At 55.7% G+C, this 15,243-nt stretch overlaps 1 protein-coding gene across 2 annotated transcripts in view; it reads left to right on the top strand.

The window, feature by feature from the left end:
• GPLD1 (glycosylphosphatidylinositol specific phospholipase D1) overlaps window positions 1–15,243 on the top strand; it is a 56,457-nt gene that overhangs the window by 33,511 nt on the left and 7,703 nt on the right. For both annotated transcript variants that reach the window (XM_044259946.1, XM_044259955.1), the window contains 11 exons: window positions 1,788–1,895; window positions 2,113–2,140; window positions 2,236–2,375; window positions 4,817–4,903; window positions 6,636–6,756; window positions 8,656–8,795; window positions 10,209–10,395; window positions 12,902–13,012; window positions 14,212–14,286; window positions 14,384–14,540; window positions 15,020–15,161. In XM_044259946.1, the coding sequence (XP_044115881.1) occupies window positions 1,788–1,895; window positions 2,113–2,140; window positions 2,236–2,375; window positions 4,817–4,903; window positions 6,636–6,756; window positions 8,656–8,795; window positions 10,209–10,395; window positions 12,902–13,012; window positions 14,212–14,286; window positions 14,384–14,540; window positions 15,020–15,161 (1,296 nt within the window). The remainder of the gene's footprint in view (window positions 1–1,787; window positions 1,896–2,112; window positions 2,141–2,235; window positions 2,376–4,816; window positions 4,904–6,635; window positions 6,757–8,655; window positions 8,796–10,208; window positions 10,396–12,901; window positions 13,013–14,211; window positions 14,287–14,383; window positions 14,541–15,019; window positions 15,162–15,243) is intronic.

Raw genomic sequence — 15,243 nt, 5'->3', positions numbered from 1 at the left:
TCTAAGGTCTAGCATATGATCAACTCTTGTAAATATCCCATCTGTGCTTGAAGAGAATGTTCTCCAGTTTTTGACCTAATGTTACAATATCCTTATTAATGTAAGCTTATTGATTTACTGTTAAAGCTATAAATAAAATGGCCCTTCAATATTAGGTTGATATAATAATTACTCAGAGAAAAATTTGTTAAAAATTTCCCCCAGCGATGGTGAATTTTTTTTTTCCATTTCTCCTTGAGGTTCTTTCAACTTGCTATGTATATGTTTTGAAGATATGTTGTTAGATACATTCAGGTGTAAAAATCTTACATCTTTCTGGTGAGTTGGCCCTTTTCCTCGTGGCGGAGTGACTCTCCTCATCTCTGATGAATGAGTGACCTTCAGGTGTCCTTCAGCAACTCTTACGGGAGTTCAGCTGGTTCTCCTGGCCACGCCCCATGCTGCTCGAAGTGCTCATGGCTGGACATAGACTCGCATTTCTTCAGTGAGGATTTCTCTGGACTTCTGCAGGCTGCCTCGAGGCACGTGAACCTAGGACCACGTTGCATTACATTCAGCTCTTGAAGTTTTCCTGATTATAGAAACGTCATGAATGCAGGAAAGGACATTTGCAGGACTGGTAGTAGTTACCAGTGGTCGGGGGAGATCTGTTTTTCCCCTACTCGATCGATTGTCAGGATGAAGCCCAATTTCTTTGCTGTCCTTTTAGTTGGCTGGGTTTGTTTCTCGCTGATACTCCTGCAGAGGCTGTAGCTTTTAGTGCTGCGGCTCTTCTGAAACGGGCTGCTGTGGCTGGTTCCTGCGCTTCAGCCCATGTCTCCGGCGTGTGCGCAGCCATCGGAAAATCTCCAAGGGCTTGGGGCACAGGCTGGCTTCCACACTTGCTTACCTCTTCAAGCTTCCAGATTCAATTTGTTTTGGACCTTTGGAAAATTTGCACTTTCTGGCTAGTGGGGTGACTCATCTAAAAAAATATTCTTGTTATTTTGTCTAGCCTGAAGCTATTTTCGTTGGGAGGACACTCTGGTGTGCTTATAAATTAAAAAGTGGACATCGCCATAGATTCTGTCTTATAAATATACTGAAATCGGGTTTTGTTTGGTTGTGATTTCTGTGCGATGCAGTCTAAGGCTTCAGAAATGAAGCCGGAAGCTGGTTCAGCATTTGTCTCACGTGTGTGTCTCTTCTTCCAGCTGAAGTAACGGCAGCTGTCAGCCGGCAGCCTGACTTAGGTGCTCTTTACTGTACGCTGTGTGCTCTGCTGCTGGGATGGGGGTGAGGAGCCATCAGGTCCTGATCTCAGGGTCGTGAGATCGAGCCCCGTCTCGGCTTCTGCCCTGGGCATGTAGCCTGCTTGAGGTTCTTTCTCCCTCTCTCCCTCTGCCCCGCCCCTCCCTGCTCTCTCTCTCAAAAATTAATAATAATAACTTTTGAGAACAGTTCAGTCCTCCAAGGAATAAAATATTGTTCCTTGAACTGTGAATTCACAAGACGAAGCATCCATTTTCTACTTCAGAGCTAGTTTCCAGTCTCTGAGTGCGCCTTTGACTGTCGGATTGGGGTGTCCGTTGTTGGTTCGCATCCTGCGCTGTAGTACGCTCTGACATCCGCAAGGACTGTGGCAGTACCAGCCACCTGGGCTTGTGGGTAGCATTAAATACAGAGTCCATGGAGGGCCCCTTGCATAGTGCCGGGCACAGAACAGTCCTGCAGTAAATGGTCATTGCTTTTGCTGCCGATATTCCCTTTAATTTCAGAATCTTGTTTTATTCCAATACTTTTCTCAGGTACGTGCCCGTTGAAGATCTGCTGGAAATTTACAAGCAACTCTACGGCCGAGAAGTCATCACCAGAAGTGCAATCATTGACTGTTCATACCTTCAGTTCTTGGAAATGTAGGTGTGACCCAGAGGAAAATTCGTAGCTGGGCTTAGTGTGACTTCCTTAGTGCGCTTTTCAACGTTTTAGTTTCCCGAGTTGGATTTCTGGATTCCCGCTTTCTCCGAAGGCAGTCGCGTGAGAACAGACACCTGTGGATGGGGCTGTTGTTGATGGGCTTCTCTTCTTTGTCCAAACCTCACTCAACAGGCACAATTTTTGTTCATGTTGCAGGTACGGAGAGATGTTAGCTATTTCCAAGGTAAAGGCTTCATTCTTCAGAACCTTCATTTAAAGGATTATAAAGATACCAGAAAAAGCACTTACTGATATATTTTCTTTTTTTGTGTGCCATAGCTTTATCCCACGTACTCCAGAAAGTCTCCATTTTTGGTGGAACAATTCCAAGAGTATTTCCTGGGGGGACTGGATGACATGGCATTTTGGTCCACTAATATCTACCGTCTGACGAGCTTCATGCTGGAGAACGGGACCAGGTGAGACACTGGCCCTCTTCTCCCGCCGGCTGCTCCTGCCCGTCCCTCCCTCTCTTGGTGTTGCTCTCAGGTTTCCACCTGGTCAGATGAAAAGGTCTCACGACGTGCCAGCCTCTCCTAAGTATGCAACCTGGCCCAGCACTGAGTGGGCTTGGGGGGCGGGTCTGGAGAGGGAGCCGCGGAGGCAGCACCCCGTGCAGGAAAGGGCAGAGGCCGAAGCCCGAGCAGCAGCCGTGGAGTGGGAGAGGGTTGTCGGGCAGCATCTGCACCAGGCGGCTCTTCCAGGTCGAGGGGCACAGGGCTGGGGCTCTAAATCAGAGGGACCGAAATCCGAGTGGCTTCGGGGTATTGTGTGTGGGATGATGCTCTTCGGCCTTGAGAACATCCGCCAGTACACAGAGGCTGTTAACCATAATTGCATGCCGGGATCTGAAACGAAATCGCCTTGCATGATCAACTCGGTATTAGGCCGTGAGTGTTAAACCTGTTTTAAACAGTTGGTAAACAGGAAACAGTCCCATATAAATACTTTTTTAAAAAGATTTTATTTATTTATTTGACAGACAGGGATCCAAGAAGACAGGCAGGCAGAGAGAGAGAGAAGGGAGCGGGCCCCCTGCTGAGGGGAGCCCCATGTGGGACTGAGGCTCCATCCCAGGACTCCTGGGATCACGACCTGAGCCGAAGGCAGAGACTTTAACTCACTGAGCCACCCAGGCGCCCCTAAATACTATTTTTTAACAGTGAAATAAGCCTCCTGTGACATCCCCAGGCTCTCCTTCTGTGGCCGGGATTTTAAGCGCACAGGACGCTAGGGGATGAGTCTCGGAATTTGCAAGACCTGCCTCTCACTGCTGAGTTATCCCGAGCAAGTCGCTGAACCTCCCTAAGCTTTGTGTTCTCCTCTGTGAAATGGGGACAGTAACAGTCGTCACGGGGCTGTCGGGAGGAGCATGCGAGGTCACTCAGGTAAACGGGTTAGCGTGTAGGCGGCCCTGGAAGCGCGTCGATGCGGGTGTTGTTACTACGGAAGGAAGCGAAGTCGGCCTGGTCCCGTGAGAGTGAGCGGCTCGCGCTTGCTTGCGGTCTCCAGCCCGCAGGTCACGGTCCTCGAGTGGAGAACAGCGCTGGTGTTCGTTTCGGTCAGGTCGTCCACATAGCTGCAGGCAGCAAGACGTTACTCTTTAATCGGGGAGCCGTTTTTGTCTCTCGATGTCTGTTCTAATTTGTCAAGGCGGAAAATTCCATGAATTGGCTGCATCTTTGCACAGAGGAGGATTCGTCAGCATTGTGGAACGGAATGGGAACTTTGGAGAAAGCTCCAAAGAAGGAGGGCACAGATTCACGAGGGAAAGAAACCGTGTACATAGTTTCACGTTACAAGCATTTGTTACCTAACTGGTAATCATCTTCCAAAGCAACGTGTTGCTTGAAAGTCCTGGTGTGTCTTCCTAAGGGAGCCGTGGAAGAACGGTGGTCGCACTCGCGGCCGGAGCGCTACATGAGTCGGGGATAACCCACAGGGGCCGGGTGGCTCAGCCGGGTAAGCGTCTGACTCCGCTCAGGTCGTGATCCTGGAGTCCTCATGTCGGGCTCCCTGCTCGGGGGAGCCTGCTTCCCCCCCTGCTGCGGCTCCCCCCCCTTGTGCTCGCCTGCTCTCTCTCCCTGTCAGATAAAGAGGTAAAATCTTAACAAGAAAAACAGCAAAGATTACCCGTAACTGCGGTGCTCTTACTTATTGCAAGGCTGCCGTCCGGATCCTCGTGGCAGAGTCCGAGGAATTCCCATCCTAATCCTGAGGGGGATTTGAGGAAGAAACTTTTCCCAAGCTTGAAGCTGGCCCCAAGAAAGATTTTGACAGAAATTTGCCTTCAGCCTCCCCCGACCTCATTTTCTGGACTCCTGCCCCCGTGGGGTGGGCTCCACGCTGCCCACCTCCCTCCGCGATCGCCGTCCGCTCTTCTCATGAGTCCGCCCCCCCTTAGTGCCTTTTCCGGAGGCGATGGGAAGTTCACCTCTTACGTACTCTCAGTGGCCTTGTCCATTCACAAATCTTTGTTTTTAAAGGAATGAGATTGAGAGACTAAGACCTCTTTGAGCAGGAATGGGCGTGATTGGGCAGAGAGGGGCACAGTTAGGAATCGTTTCTGTCTTGAGCTTCTGGACGGTTCATGTCTTCCTGGGACTGCTCGGCAGGGGAGGGGGGGAGGCTGTGAGTCGGGCTGACCCGAGCGTGGGGCTGCCTGTGTCACCGTCCTGCTGCCTGCAGTCATCGGCCGTCATCAGTTAGGACCCGAGCTCCTCACCTGCCGCGTCTGGCTCTGCAGTGAGCCCCGGAGCCTTCACAGCGGAGGCAGTGTGACGCGCACCGCGATTCTCAGGAAGACGGACGCTTGCCAGGGAGGTAAGAAAATGTCTGATTTCTTTGCCTCTCTCCCCAGCGACTGCAGCCTGCCCGAGAACCCTCTGTTCATCACATGCGTCCAGGCAGGTGGGCCATGCGGCGGCCAGCCAGCCAGCAGCCCGGGGTAAGTGGATTCCAGAACCTTCCTAGAGAAAGGACATCTCGGGGCACCGGGGCGGGGGGGATCTCAGTGGGTTAAGCATCTACCCTCTGCTCAGGTTATGATCTCAGGGTCCTGGGATCCAGCCCTGCATCAGGCTCCCTGCTCAGGGAATAAATAAAATCTTTTAAAAAAGAAAAAGGAAAAACATGTGCATATTCCCAGAATCACGACCTCGATGGTACGCAGGAGTGGAGGTAAAGACTGCAGCGGTAAGGTGCTCGCTAACCAACAAAAATGGCATTTAATAGCATTAATAGTATTATTACGATTACAGTATTATTACTCATTATTGTTATGATGCGTAACTTTTACCCAGATTCCACCCCGAGAAAGTCCCAGTCGATGAGATGGGATGAGGAGGGGGTTTTCAGGCCGTTGCTGAGGCAGAGGGCCAGATGCCTGACTTGTATCCTGAGAGGTGGGATTCCTGCCGGGTCGTGTGCCAGCCGCAGCCGCCTAAAAGCTGGATTAATACCATAAATACCGATACAGCAGCATTTCCTGCGCTGTCGCTGCCACGAGCCGATGTGGGCACCGAGGGCTTGTCGCGAGCAGGACCAAGCACGGTCTTGCCGTGCGGGGGTGCGGGGGCGCCCAGCAGAGCTCCTGATGCTCTCAGGTGTTAGGAGGGAAAGGGGTGCACAGTGGCACGTCCCAGCCCTGTTCTAAGGGGAGCGCTCGGTGAGTGAGCAGTGTTTCGGCCGAGATGCTTCAGGGTGAGCGAGGGTTAGACGCTCCCGCAGTCCTAGCAGTGAAGGGTCCTGAGGTCAGAAGAGCATCGAGCTTCAGGAGAAGAGAAGACAGGCAGGTTCTCTTAAGCCCCTTCCTTTCCCTTTCTTCCTTTCTTTTTCCTTCCCTCTTTCCCTCTTTCTCTCCCTCCTTCCTTCCTTCCCTCCCTCCCTCCTTCCTCTGACTGACTTGAGTGCGTTTACACGGGGCTCCCAGTCCCCTGACTGTCGGGGTCCCTCCACTGGCTGCTTGACACGCGTCCCCTTCACTCACTCCCGCTGTGGGGGCTTCGCTTCAGTCACTGGGGAAGCCTGTCGGGCTCCTCCAGGCACCTGGTTTGTAGTCTCGTTAGAATGCACAAATTTGAAAATACGCTTTTAATGTAGGATTCATTCTAGCACGTCGGAAGTCTGTACACCGCACACCAGTTTCCCAAAGAGCTACACACTATTTTGTGACCACGTGTGTGAAATACTGAAATGCCTTTGTTTTTGTTTTGTGTGTAGTGATCTAGAAGAAATCACACTTTTTAAAAAAAAAGATTTTATTTATTTGACAGATCATAAGCAGGCAGAGAGGCAGGCAGAAAGAGGGAGAAGCAGGTTTCCCACTGAGCAGAGAGCCCGATGCGGGGCTCAGTCCCAGGACCCTGAGATCATGACCTGAGCCGAAGGCAGAGGCTTAACCCACTGAGCCACCCAGGTGCCCCGAAATCATACTTTTTAATGCAATAGGACTTTGGGGCTCTGGGAAGTATTTTCAGTAAGGACAGGCTTTTACACCTTGGAAACATTGGACTGAGACTCCATGCAATGTCCCATGAAGGTGTTTCTCTTTGAGCTCCCAGAAGCTTGAATGTTACCGTCTCTGAGCTGCGATCGACTAGACGGAACCGTCAGCCCCATCCCGGGGGACCCGCCGTTCTTCAGTCTGACCCATTTTGTTTGCTCTCACTTTTCAGCAGTTCACGAGTACAGAAAAATGATTTCCATAGGAATTTGACTGCATCCTTAAGTAAAGATGTCAGGAAAAATATCAACCACACCAGAAGAGGCGTGTTCTTTAGCGTGGATTCGTGGACCTCGGTAAGCATCTTCTGTGTCCGGGGCGTGGGGGGACAGGGACGCGCTGCCCCCGGGATCTCGTCTTGTAGACTCACCAGCTCTTCTCATTCACTGAGAGTCGCCTGTGCCCGTGTCAGGCCACAAACGTCCTTGGCTGCCAGATCTGGGTTTTTTCCAGAGATGTTCTGAGATGTGGGTCTGGACCTCTGCCGCCTTGGGTGAGGCCGGTGGAGCCCGAGGTGGCCCCGGGGCACCCGGGCCTGTCCTGCTTTGTCCTTAGGCCAGCTGTGTCAGCAGCATGGTAGGCGGACTGCGCAGAGCCCCCACGGGGGATGCTGCAGATGAAATCCGGCCCTGCGATCCCCGATTTAAGAGTCAGACACTCGACTGGGGGTTTCAGATGAAAGGGAAATGGACTCTGACCTTTAGCAAATCTGTTTAATTGGGGTGATACATACACAAATGATCATATGTGAATAGAATGCAAGTAACACATGGGTGGGGGGTCTTTTGCCTGTAAGATAAAGCTTAACAGCTTTGCTGTCAATCAGAGAAGGCTTCACAGCAGAGGTGACATTTGCATTAGGCCCTGAATAGTTGGTAGTATTTCATCAGTGAGCGGGTATCTCTTGCGGAAGTTTGGGGATATTTGGAGATAGGAGTAATCTTGTTCGACTGGAAAACAAGACAGGGATTCGAGGCAGCAGGTGGGAGAGGTCTGGGCAGGGAAGCAGGCGTAGGATTGTGAAGGCTCTTAACATCTGGAGAAGGGTCATATGACAGCGTCTCCCTGGGGCCTCTGGGAGTTGGTCCAGCCGGGCAGGCCTGCTGTGTGGGTGCGCCGTCGCCCGGAGAAGGGCCCCACGCTTGGGTTAGTGCTCTTGCTGCCGTAAATTCCTTAATAACTTGGCAGCGCCTGGGAGGCTCAGTCAGTTGAGCGTGGGACTCTGGGTTTGGACTCAGGTCATTGTCTTCGCATCGTGGGATCGAGCCCCGTGTGGGGCTCTGCGCTCAGGGTGGGGTCTGCCTCCGGCCCTTCCACCCTCCCACCCCTCCCTGCTCACACTGTCTTTCTCTCAAATAGATAAGAATTTTTTCTAAAGATTTCATTTAATAACTTCTGAGCCTGGGGCTCTGCGCGTTCTGTAGCCTGTCGTGACCGGGGGCCCTACCACGGCACGTACTGTGTTGTCCTGTAGTTCCTTGGGTCTGTGTCCTCCGTGAAAGGGGGAGTCCTGCGGGAGAGGGGCTTTCCACGGGCCGGGCCTGTCCTAGCACCTGGCACGTAGTAGGGGCTGCATAAATGCTTCCTGGACGCGCGAGCTGGGCGCAGGGGCATGAGGGTGGGGGCAGCACTGGTTCTAGACGAAGTGAACGTTTAAGCCATTCTGATTCATTACATTGATCTGATTATGTGCTGCGGGTTCCTAGAGACTCTCCTGACTTGGGTCCAGGTAAAGGCCCAGCTCGCTCTCCGTTACGTGCGGGCGCGGCTGTGAGGGGCATAACCGCCCACCCTCCCAGCACAGGGGGTCATGATTTCCCTCCCTAACTGCTCATCCCAATGGATTGATCTTTTTTTTAATATTTAATTTATTTATTTGTTAGAGAGCATGAGAGCAAGCAAGCACAAGCAGCAGGAGAGGCAGGCGGGGGGAAGCAGACTCCCCGCCGAGCAAGGAGCCTGACGCGGGACTCGATCCCAGGACCCTGAGATCATGACTTGAGCTAAACGCAGAGGCTTAACCCACTGAGCCACTCAGGCATCCGAGATCTTACTTTGTGATAGGAATCGAGGCTTTATTTTTTAGTTCTTGTCCAAATGGGTTTCCTTTAGAAAGTCTAATACTTTTGATGGGAAATATTAGTTTTGTTGATGATGCCACGTGTCTTTTATCTATACTGTTTTTGTGTTTCCAGGATTCCCTCACTTTCATGTACCAGGCTCTGGAGAGGAACATCCGGACAATGTTCACGGGCAGCTCCCAGCGGTCCTACAAGCATGTGTCCAGCCCCTTGGCGTCTTACTTCCTGTCTTTTCCCTACACAAGACTCGGCTGGTAGGTGTGAGTTTCTCCCACTCCTGAAAGCTGATGTCGGAACGAAGTTCAGTCATTTGACACAGTTTCGGTGGCACCTGTTGGCGCCTTAAACCCCAGTCAGCTCCTCAACAAATACATAACATAGTGGCCAAGTTACTTTAAGATGAAACTGCCTCCTTAAAGTGGGTCAGGATGGGTTTAAGTGTAGGGAGCTTTCTCTTTCCTGAAAATTACCATGATGGGGTGTCACGGAACGATCGCAAAGCTTCGATGTTCTAAAGACGTGGTGTTACAGACTCTGGGGAATGGCATGACACCAGAAGCGGATAAGCCGCTAGTACGGTGATCAGGGTCGCTTCGCTTCATGTGAGAAAAGCCTAGCACCCCCCCCCACAATAATTGTAGAAGTAGAACGTTGGGGAGTTCTCTGATTTTCACAATCAACCCAAACGGAGCCCAAGGATATGGAGGTTTTGGGGAAACCTCTTTTTTCAGCCACACTTCCTAGGTTGAAATGACATCGTTCCCCTTGGAGCAGTTTGCTGACAGGCCATCTTTTTTGGGCCCCTGAGGCATTCAGCCCCAGCACAGGTGACGGCAGGTGCATGCTGTGTTTATTGGCCCGTCCCCGTGCATGGTGGCTCTTCTTCCTGACACAGCCGAAGACGGTCTCTGGCTGGGCCCGGGTGGGGGTGTGCAGAGGTCCCTCCCCAGCGTCCAGACCCGGGAGCCAGGGAACGGTCTGGTCCCTCTCACCAGGTGGTAGCCCCTTTAGAAACGACTTTGCTCTTTTATCTCTGGTTGCTTTTGTGGCCCTAAGAACTAGAGTAAGTACGTGATTTCTGGTCCTTCTAGCTGCCCCAACAAAGACACTTGAACCTTTGCTCTCTAACTGGTAGGTCATCGACCCGCACTTAGAAACATCCACGAAATACGTTAGGCGTTTCTTCTCTTCACAGTGCAGGGAACCGCGGGCAGCCGTGGCAGCAGTCCCACGGGGTGCTTCACGCACGTGGGTCTCCGGCTCCTTTCTCTTCCGTTTGTTTCCTGCCGCACCCGAAAGCAGACGGGGCCGTTGGCCGGGTGCAGACTTCCCGTCTGTCCCCTGTGAGCCTAGGGTCGTGCGTGGTGGCTGTAGGTTTGCACAGAACGTGATGCTTCATGCAGGTGCTTTCCCCCTGCTCGGGTCATACGGTTCAGAAATGCCCAGAGCCCTTAACGTGTCCAGTGTTGCTGCTCTTGTGTTTCTTGGAGAGCAAGACCCAATCCCTCCTCCGATAGCGGCAGGAGGGGTGTTCTCCACGGTCACACGGGGGGAAAAATTCAGCAGGGGGGAGTTCAAGCCGTGGGCTCTAGAGAGAAGCAGGCGACCGTCTGCGGGGAGCATGGCTCTCTGCAGACACGAGGCGGGCCTCTCTCTCCCTCCCCCAGGGCACTGACCTCGGCCGACCTCAACCAGGACGGGTATGGGGACCTGGTGGTGGGCGCCCCCGGCTACAGCCGCCCCGGCCACCCCCAGGTGGGCCGCGTGTACCTCCTCTACGGCAACGAGCTGGGCCTGCCCCCCATCGACCTGGATCTCGACCGGGAGGCCCACGTGATCCTGGAGGGTTTCCAGGTGAGGCGTCCGTCCCCGGGTCCCCTTCTCGCGTCCGTGCGCCGCGCTCCTCAGAGCAAGTGGCCAGCGCCGAGGGTGACGGGAGCAGCCATGCCGGTGGCCTCCCTCTGCGGACACCTGTCCTGTTGAAAAGCCTCCTGTCCTCACCGGAACGCGGGTCCCTACCTGCCCGAAACACAGCTGCCCTTCATTCAGGGCTGCCCTGAGTCGATTTCTTGGTGCTACAGGCCCCTCCCGATTTTTTGAAGCCTCCCTTGTTTTATTTATGAGTTTTTATTTTGTAAGAATGTTCGACCCACAGAAAAGCCGGAAAGACAGAACAGAGTTCCCAAACGCCCTCCCCCCAGTTTCCCCTAAGGTAGCGGCTTACGTAACCCTGGTGGCAACGTGTCGGAATTAAGAAACCGACACGGGTGCGTGACTCTTGGCCCAAACCCCAGACCTCACTCAGATGTCATTCCTCGGTTTCAAGTGGTGAAAAGCATCACCAGGAAAACCCCACAGCGACCGTGGGAGAAATGCTCGGCGTGGGGTCAGGGTCAGGGCCTCCGGAGCACCATGGACCCGGAAGGGTTTCGTCGGGAGTCACTGGCATCAGTGCTCACGAGGGCAGGAGGGAGGGCAGGTCCTTGTGACCGGTGACAGGCGAGCGCGGGGGCCTTGGTGGGACGGCGTGTTCCGGGAGCAAGCAGGAGGGCACGGAGTGCTGGGCTGCGGGTCAGACGGTGGTTCTGCCGCGGGGAAACCGCTAAAGCTTTGCTGTGGAGGTCATGCTGGGAGAACAAAGCTGGACGACCTGCGTGCACAGGCCTCGCCCCGCGGAAGCTGCGGGGTCACCGACTGGCGCGGAAGCTGCGGGGTCACCGACTGGCCGGGGGAGCCCTGAGTCCGACAGGCGATCCTCCCCTGGCAGCCCCGTGTGAGGTTCCACCGTCTAGGAGGGGCAGCGTTTTCTGGAATCTTCTGCCACCCCATGAGACCATTCCAGAATAAGTCTACCCGTTCCAGGTGCTCCTTACTTTTTTTTTTTTTTTTTAAAGATTTTTATTTATTTACTAGAGAGAGAGAGAGAGAGAGAGAGAGAACGCACAAGCAGGGGAGCAGCAGGCAGCGGGAGAAGCAGGCTCCCGGCCGAACAGGGAGCCCAGTGTGAGGCTCGATCCCAGGACCCTGGGACCACGACCTGAGCTAAAGGCAGACACTCAACCGACTGAGCCCCCAGGCGCCCCTGCTCCTCTGCACGAAGCCGAGCCCCTGTCAGACTGTTGGGTAAAACCTAATCCTCTGGGCTCCTGCAGACCAGGAGTGAGGGCGGTCCGCTCCCTCAGACGGGGACCAGGAGGGAGGCAGCTCTGTGCTCTCTTCCCAAGGACCGTGGGTAACGTGGCCGCTGGCGGGCTGAAGGCGTGGGCCCAGGTAGAGCCCTGTCCTTAGCCGCGGCCTGTGCTTAGCCTGCCTGTGGCTCCGACGGAGGAAGGAGGAGATCGTGTGCCTGTCGAGGAACCACGGGGTAACCCGGGGGAGGCCTTGGGGTGCAGCTGGCGATGATGAAACGAGGCTGGCCTCAGCCGGCCGGCGCCCCTCCTTGCCTTGTGTCTGGAGCAGCCCTTTCTGGTTTATCGGGTTCCCGCCTCGCAGGAGGGGACGGTCTCCGCAGAGGCCATTGCACACAGGTGCGGCACGATTGGCCAACCTATAACTGATGCGGGTTCTGGGGCGTGTGTGTGCGTGCGGGCAAACCTCCACTTGTGCAAGACCGCTCATTGTTCTGTCCGTTGTGAAAGATCAGGAGGACCGGGTGAGTGGCTTTTGGTCGAGGCCGATTCTAGAGAGCAGGAGATGGAAGATGGAGAAAACCCACCTCGGAAGGAAGGGTCCCCGACCGGGCTGGGTTTCCCATCTGTAACCACGCAAGCGGGGATAATAAACGGACCTGCCCCTGTGCGGGTCGGGCCGAGCGTGGCATCCACAGAATTCTCTGCGCCCATGGGACCGCTCTGCGGCTGTGCCTCCCGTGGGAGGGCCGTGGGCTGCAGGGGCTTTGAGGACCCGAAATGCACCCAGTGCAACCGAAGAGCTGAGTTGGTTTAACGTGACTTCAGCTAATCCAGCCACGTTTAGCTGGTGGCCCCCATGTTGCACGGATGGCTCTAGAACGTTCCGAATGCTCCTCCCGCGGTGGCCGTGCTTGCTGGTGTATGGGGTTCTCATTTTGGACACTTTAGGGAGTCTGGCCCTTCGTGGGGGAACATTTTTGAAAAACCTAGAACTTGTGAGAACGGACCCTTTTCTTTCTGGCACCTCGTCTTCCCCTCCAAGCAGACAGACGTGCCTGAAACCTTGTTGGGGCTGAGCCCCCCAGTGGCGGGGGTGCAGATGCGTTCCGGTCGCTGCGGACTTGGCCCTTGGCTTCCAGGTCGGGTGCCCGGGTCCCCTGGACTCCTAGGGAGTCGTGTGCTCTTCTGAAGGCTGTGGCTCAGCCCAGAGCTCACTGGTGCCCCTTCAGCCCTCAGGTCGGTTTGGCTCAGCCTTGGCCGTGCTGGACTTCAACAAGGATGGCGTGCCGGACCTGGCCGTGGGCGCGCCATCGGTGGGCTCCGAGAAGCTTGCCTACACGGTAAGGCTGCCGCTGCGGGGGGAGACGGGGCATCGGGGAGGGGGGCCAGGTGGAGCCCCCGTGAACAGCAGCAGCCGAATGTGCCGGGCCAACATTTGTGGGGAGATGATCTCGGGCCCCCCACTTGGGGTCCTTGACATGACCTTGGGTTGCCTGGCAGTGCCTAGTTCCTGCCTCCCTGGCCTCCATTTGGCCTCCTGCGTTTCCTGGTGACCCCAGAAGTTGTACTCTTTCCCCTCCCCGACAGGCTACTGAATGGTCGTGAGGGGATGGGGGTTCCAGGACCTCGAGAGCCCCCCGTGATCGCAGCAGAGCAGTGACCTCCCTGGTCCCTGTTTCCTGCAGCACAGGCTCTCGTCTCTGTGACGAGACGAGAGGCAGGGCACCAGCTCCAGCACCCTGTGTGACCCCAAAAGTCAGAGGCCCTTCATCACTCTCTGCCTGCCACCAGCTCGCCTTCTTGCCCGTGTCCTCACCCTGCGCTCCTAGACTGTGAGCCGGCTGTCGCCTCTGGGCCCACAGGTCCCCTCACTCGAGGACACGGCTCAGAGGATCCCTCCCCCTGGAAGGTCTTCTCGCCCTTTTCCTTTAGGAGCCACATGGCACCCGCTGTCACCAGCCTCTGGTCTAGGCCACACTTGCCTGTCCCACACTGCAGCCTCCACCCTTACTCCAGTTATCTTCCACGCCGTGGTGCCACTGTCCATGGGCCGCTTTTCGGGAGGACAGAGTGTGTCTTACTTACCGTGGTCTTCCCTGCCCTTGGCTCCTGGTGGAACGTAGATGCTTCCCGAGTGAGGACACAGGCCAGCAAGTTACGAGACAGGAGCTGGTTTGGGGCATCTGCCGTGGACACTGGCCACATGGCGTGTTTCGAGGAATCGTGGGCCGGGTCAGGAAGGCCTCGCGCAGGGAGGCAAGCGGTTGTCCAGCCGGCGCACTGAGCAAGTGTGCACGGCGGGCAGGGACAGGAGTGACCGTTTCAGCATTGGGGACTTCAGTGCTGATGCGAGTGGCGGCTGCAAAGAACACCTCAGCCCAGTGGCGCACACACAGGACCGGTTTCTGTCTGTTGCTGAGCCCTGGCCACGGGGACTCGGGGGATTTAGGTCCTCATCACCCTGTCTCTTCTGCTGCGACCTGAGTTTCTCGGGTCACCAGCCCTGCCTCTGACCGCCCCACGGCTTGCCTTCGCCTAGGGTGCGGTGTACGTCTACTTCGGTTCCAGACGAGGAGGAATGTCTTCCGGCCCTAACGTCACCATCTCCTGCCAGGTACGGGGACCCCCTCGCGGCCAGGCCTGCGGGCCAGACTTTGCCGCCTCCGGCCGTCCGCCTCTGAGCGGGACGTGCTCTCCGGCTTCCCCTGCAGGACACGTACTGCAACTTGGGCTGGACGCTCGTGGCCGCAGACCTGAACGGAGACGGCGAGCCCGACCTGGTCATGGGCTCCCCTTTCGCGCCGGGCGGAGGGAAACAGAAGGGCATGGTGGCTGCGTTTTACTCCGACCCCAGCTGGAGCCACAAAGGTCGTGCTTGAGTGGCGGGGAGGGAGGGCCGGAGACCTCTCTGTCCTCGTGCCTGGGCCTTCTGTCCTTCCCTCCTTCCACTCTCATTTCGTCTGAATTTTCTGATCGCGTTTCCTCTTGCAGCTAAGCTACCTGAGCACGTACCTTGATCATCCAGGCGATAGAGTCCCTGGATAGACAAAAAGGGGCCCAACGTCCAGGGCCAGATGCAGAGGGGCCAGCAGGTTGTTGGCAGAGGCTTTCTGCAGAAGGCATCCCGGTGATGCCCCAACCTGCGGCGGGGAGGGGGGTGGGGGGGCTCCCTTTGTATCGCATCCTCTACCCCCCAGATGTGGGCTCCAGACACCCACTTCTCCTATGAAGTATGGGCTCCATGTCTGACACTGCGGCCCCCTGGGAGCAGCTGGGGGTACACAGGAGTTCTGGCAGACTCCGCTCACCCAGCCACGGAAGGTAAAAGGCGCCGATTGTCTCTGTAGAAGAGCTGGGCGTGGAGGCGGCCAACTGGACAGTGCGGGGCGAGGCGGACTTCTCCTGGCTCGGCTACGCGCTCCACGGGCTCCGCGTGAGCAACAGAAGCGTGCTGCTGGTGGGGAGCCCGACCTGGAGGAACACCCGAGGGTGAGCGCTCCTGGGGCGCCCGGGGGCCCAGGGGCGTGGGGGGCAGGTGCCTGCTGCTGCGGGAGCCTGCGGGGGATGCGCA

Source organism: Neovison vison, chromosome 1 (assembly GCF_020171115.1).
Source record: "Neovison vison isolate M4711 chromosome 1, ASM_NN_V1, whole genome shotgun sequence".
Classification (NCBI taxonomy): domain Eukaryota; kingdom Metazoa; phylum Chordata; class Mammalia; order Carnivora; family Mustelidae; genus Neogale; species Neogale vison.
The sequence above is the reverse complement of the archived record's forward strand: the minus strand, read 5'-3'. Positions and strand labels throughout refer to the sequence as shown.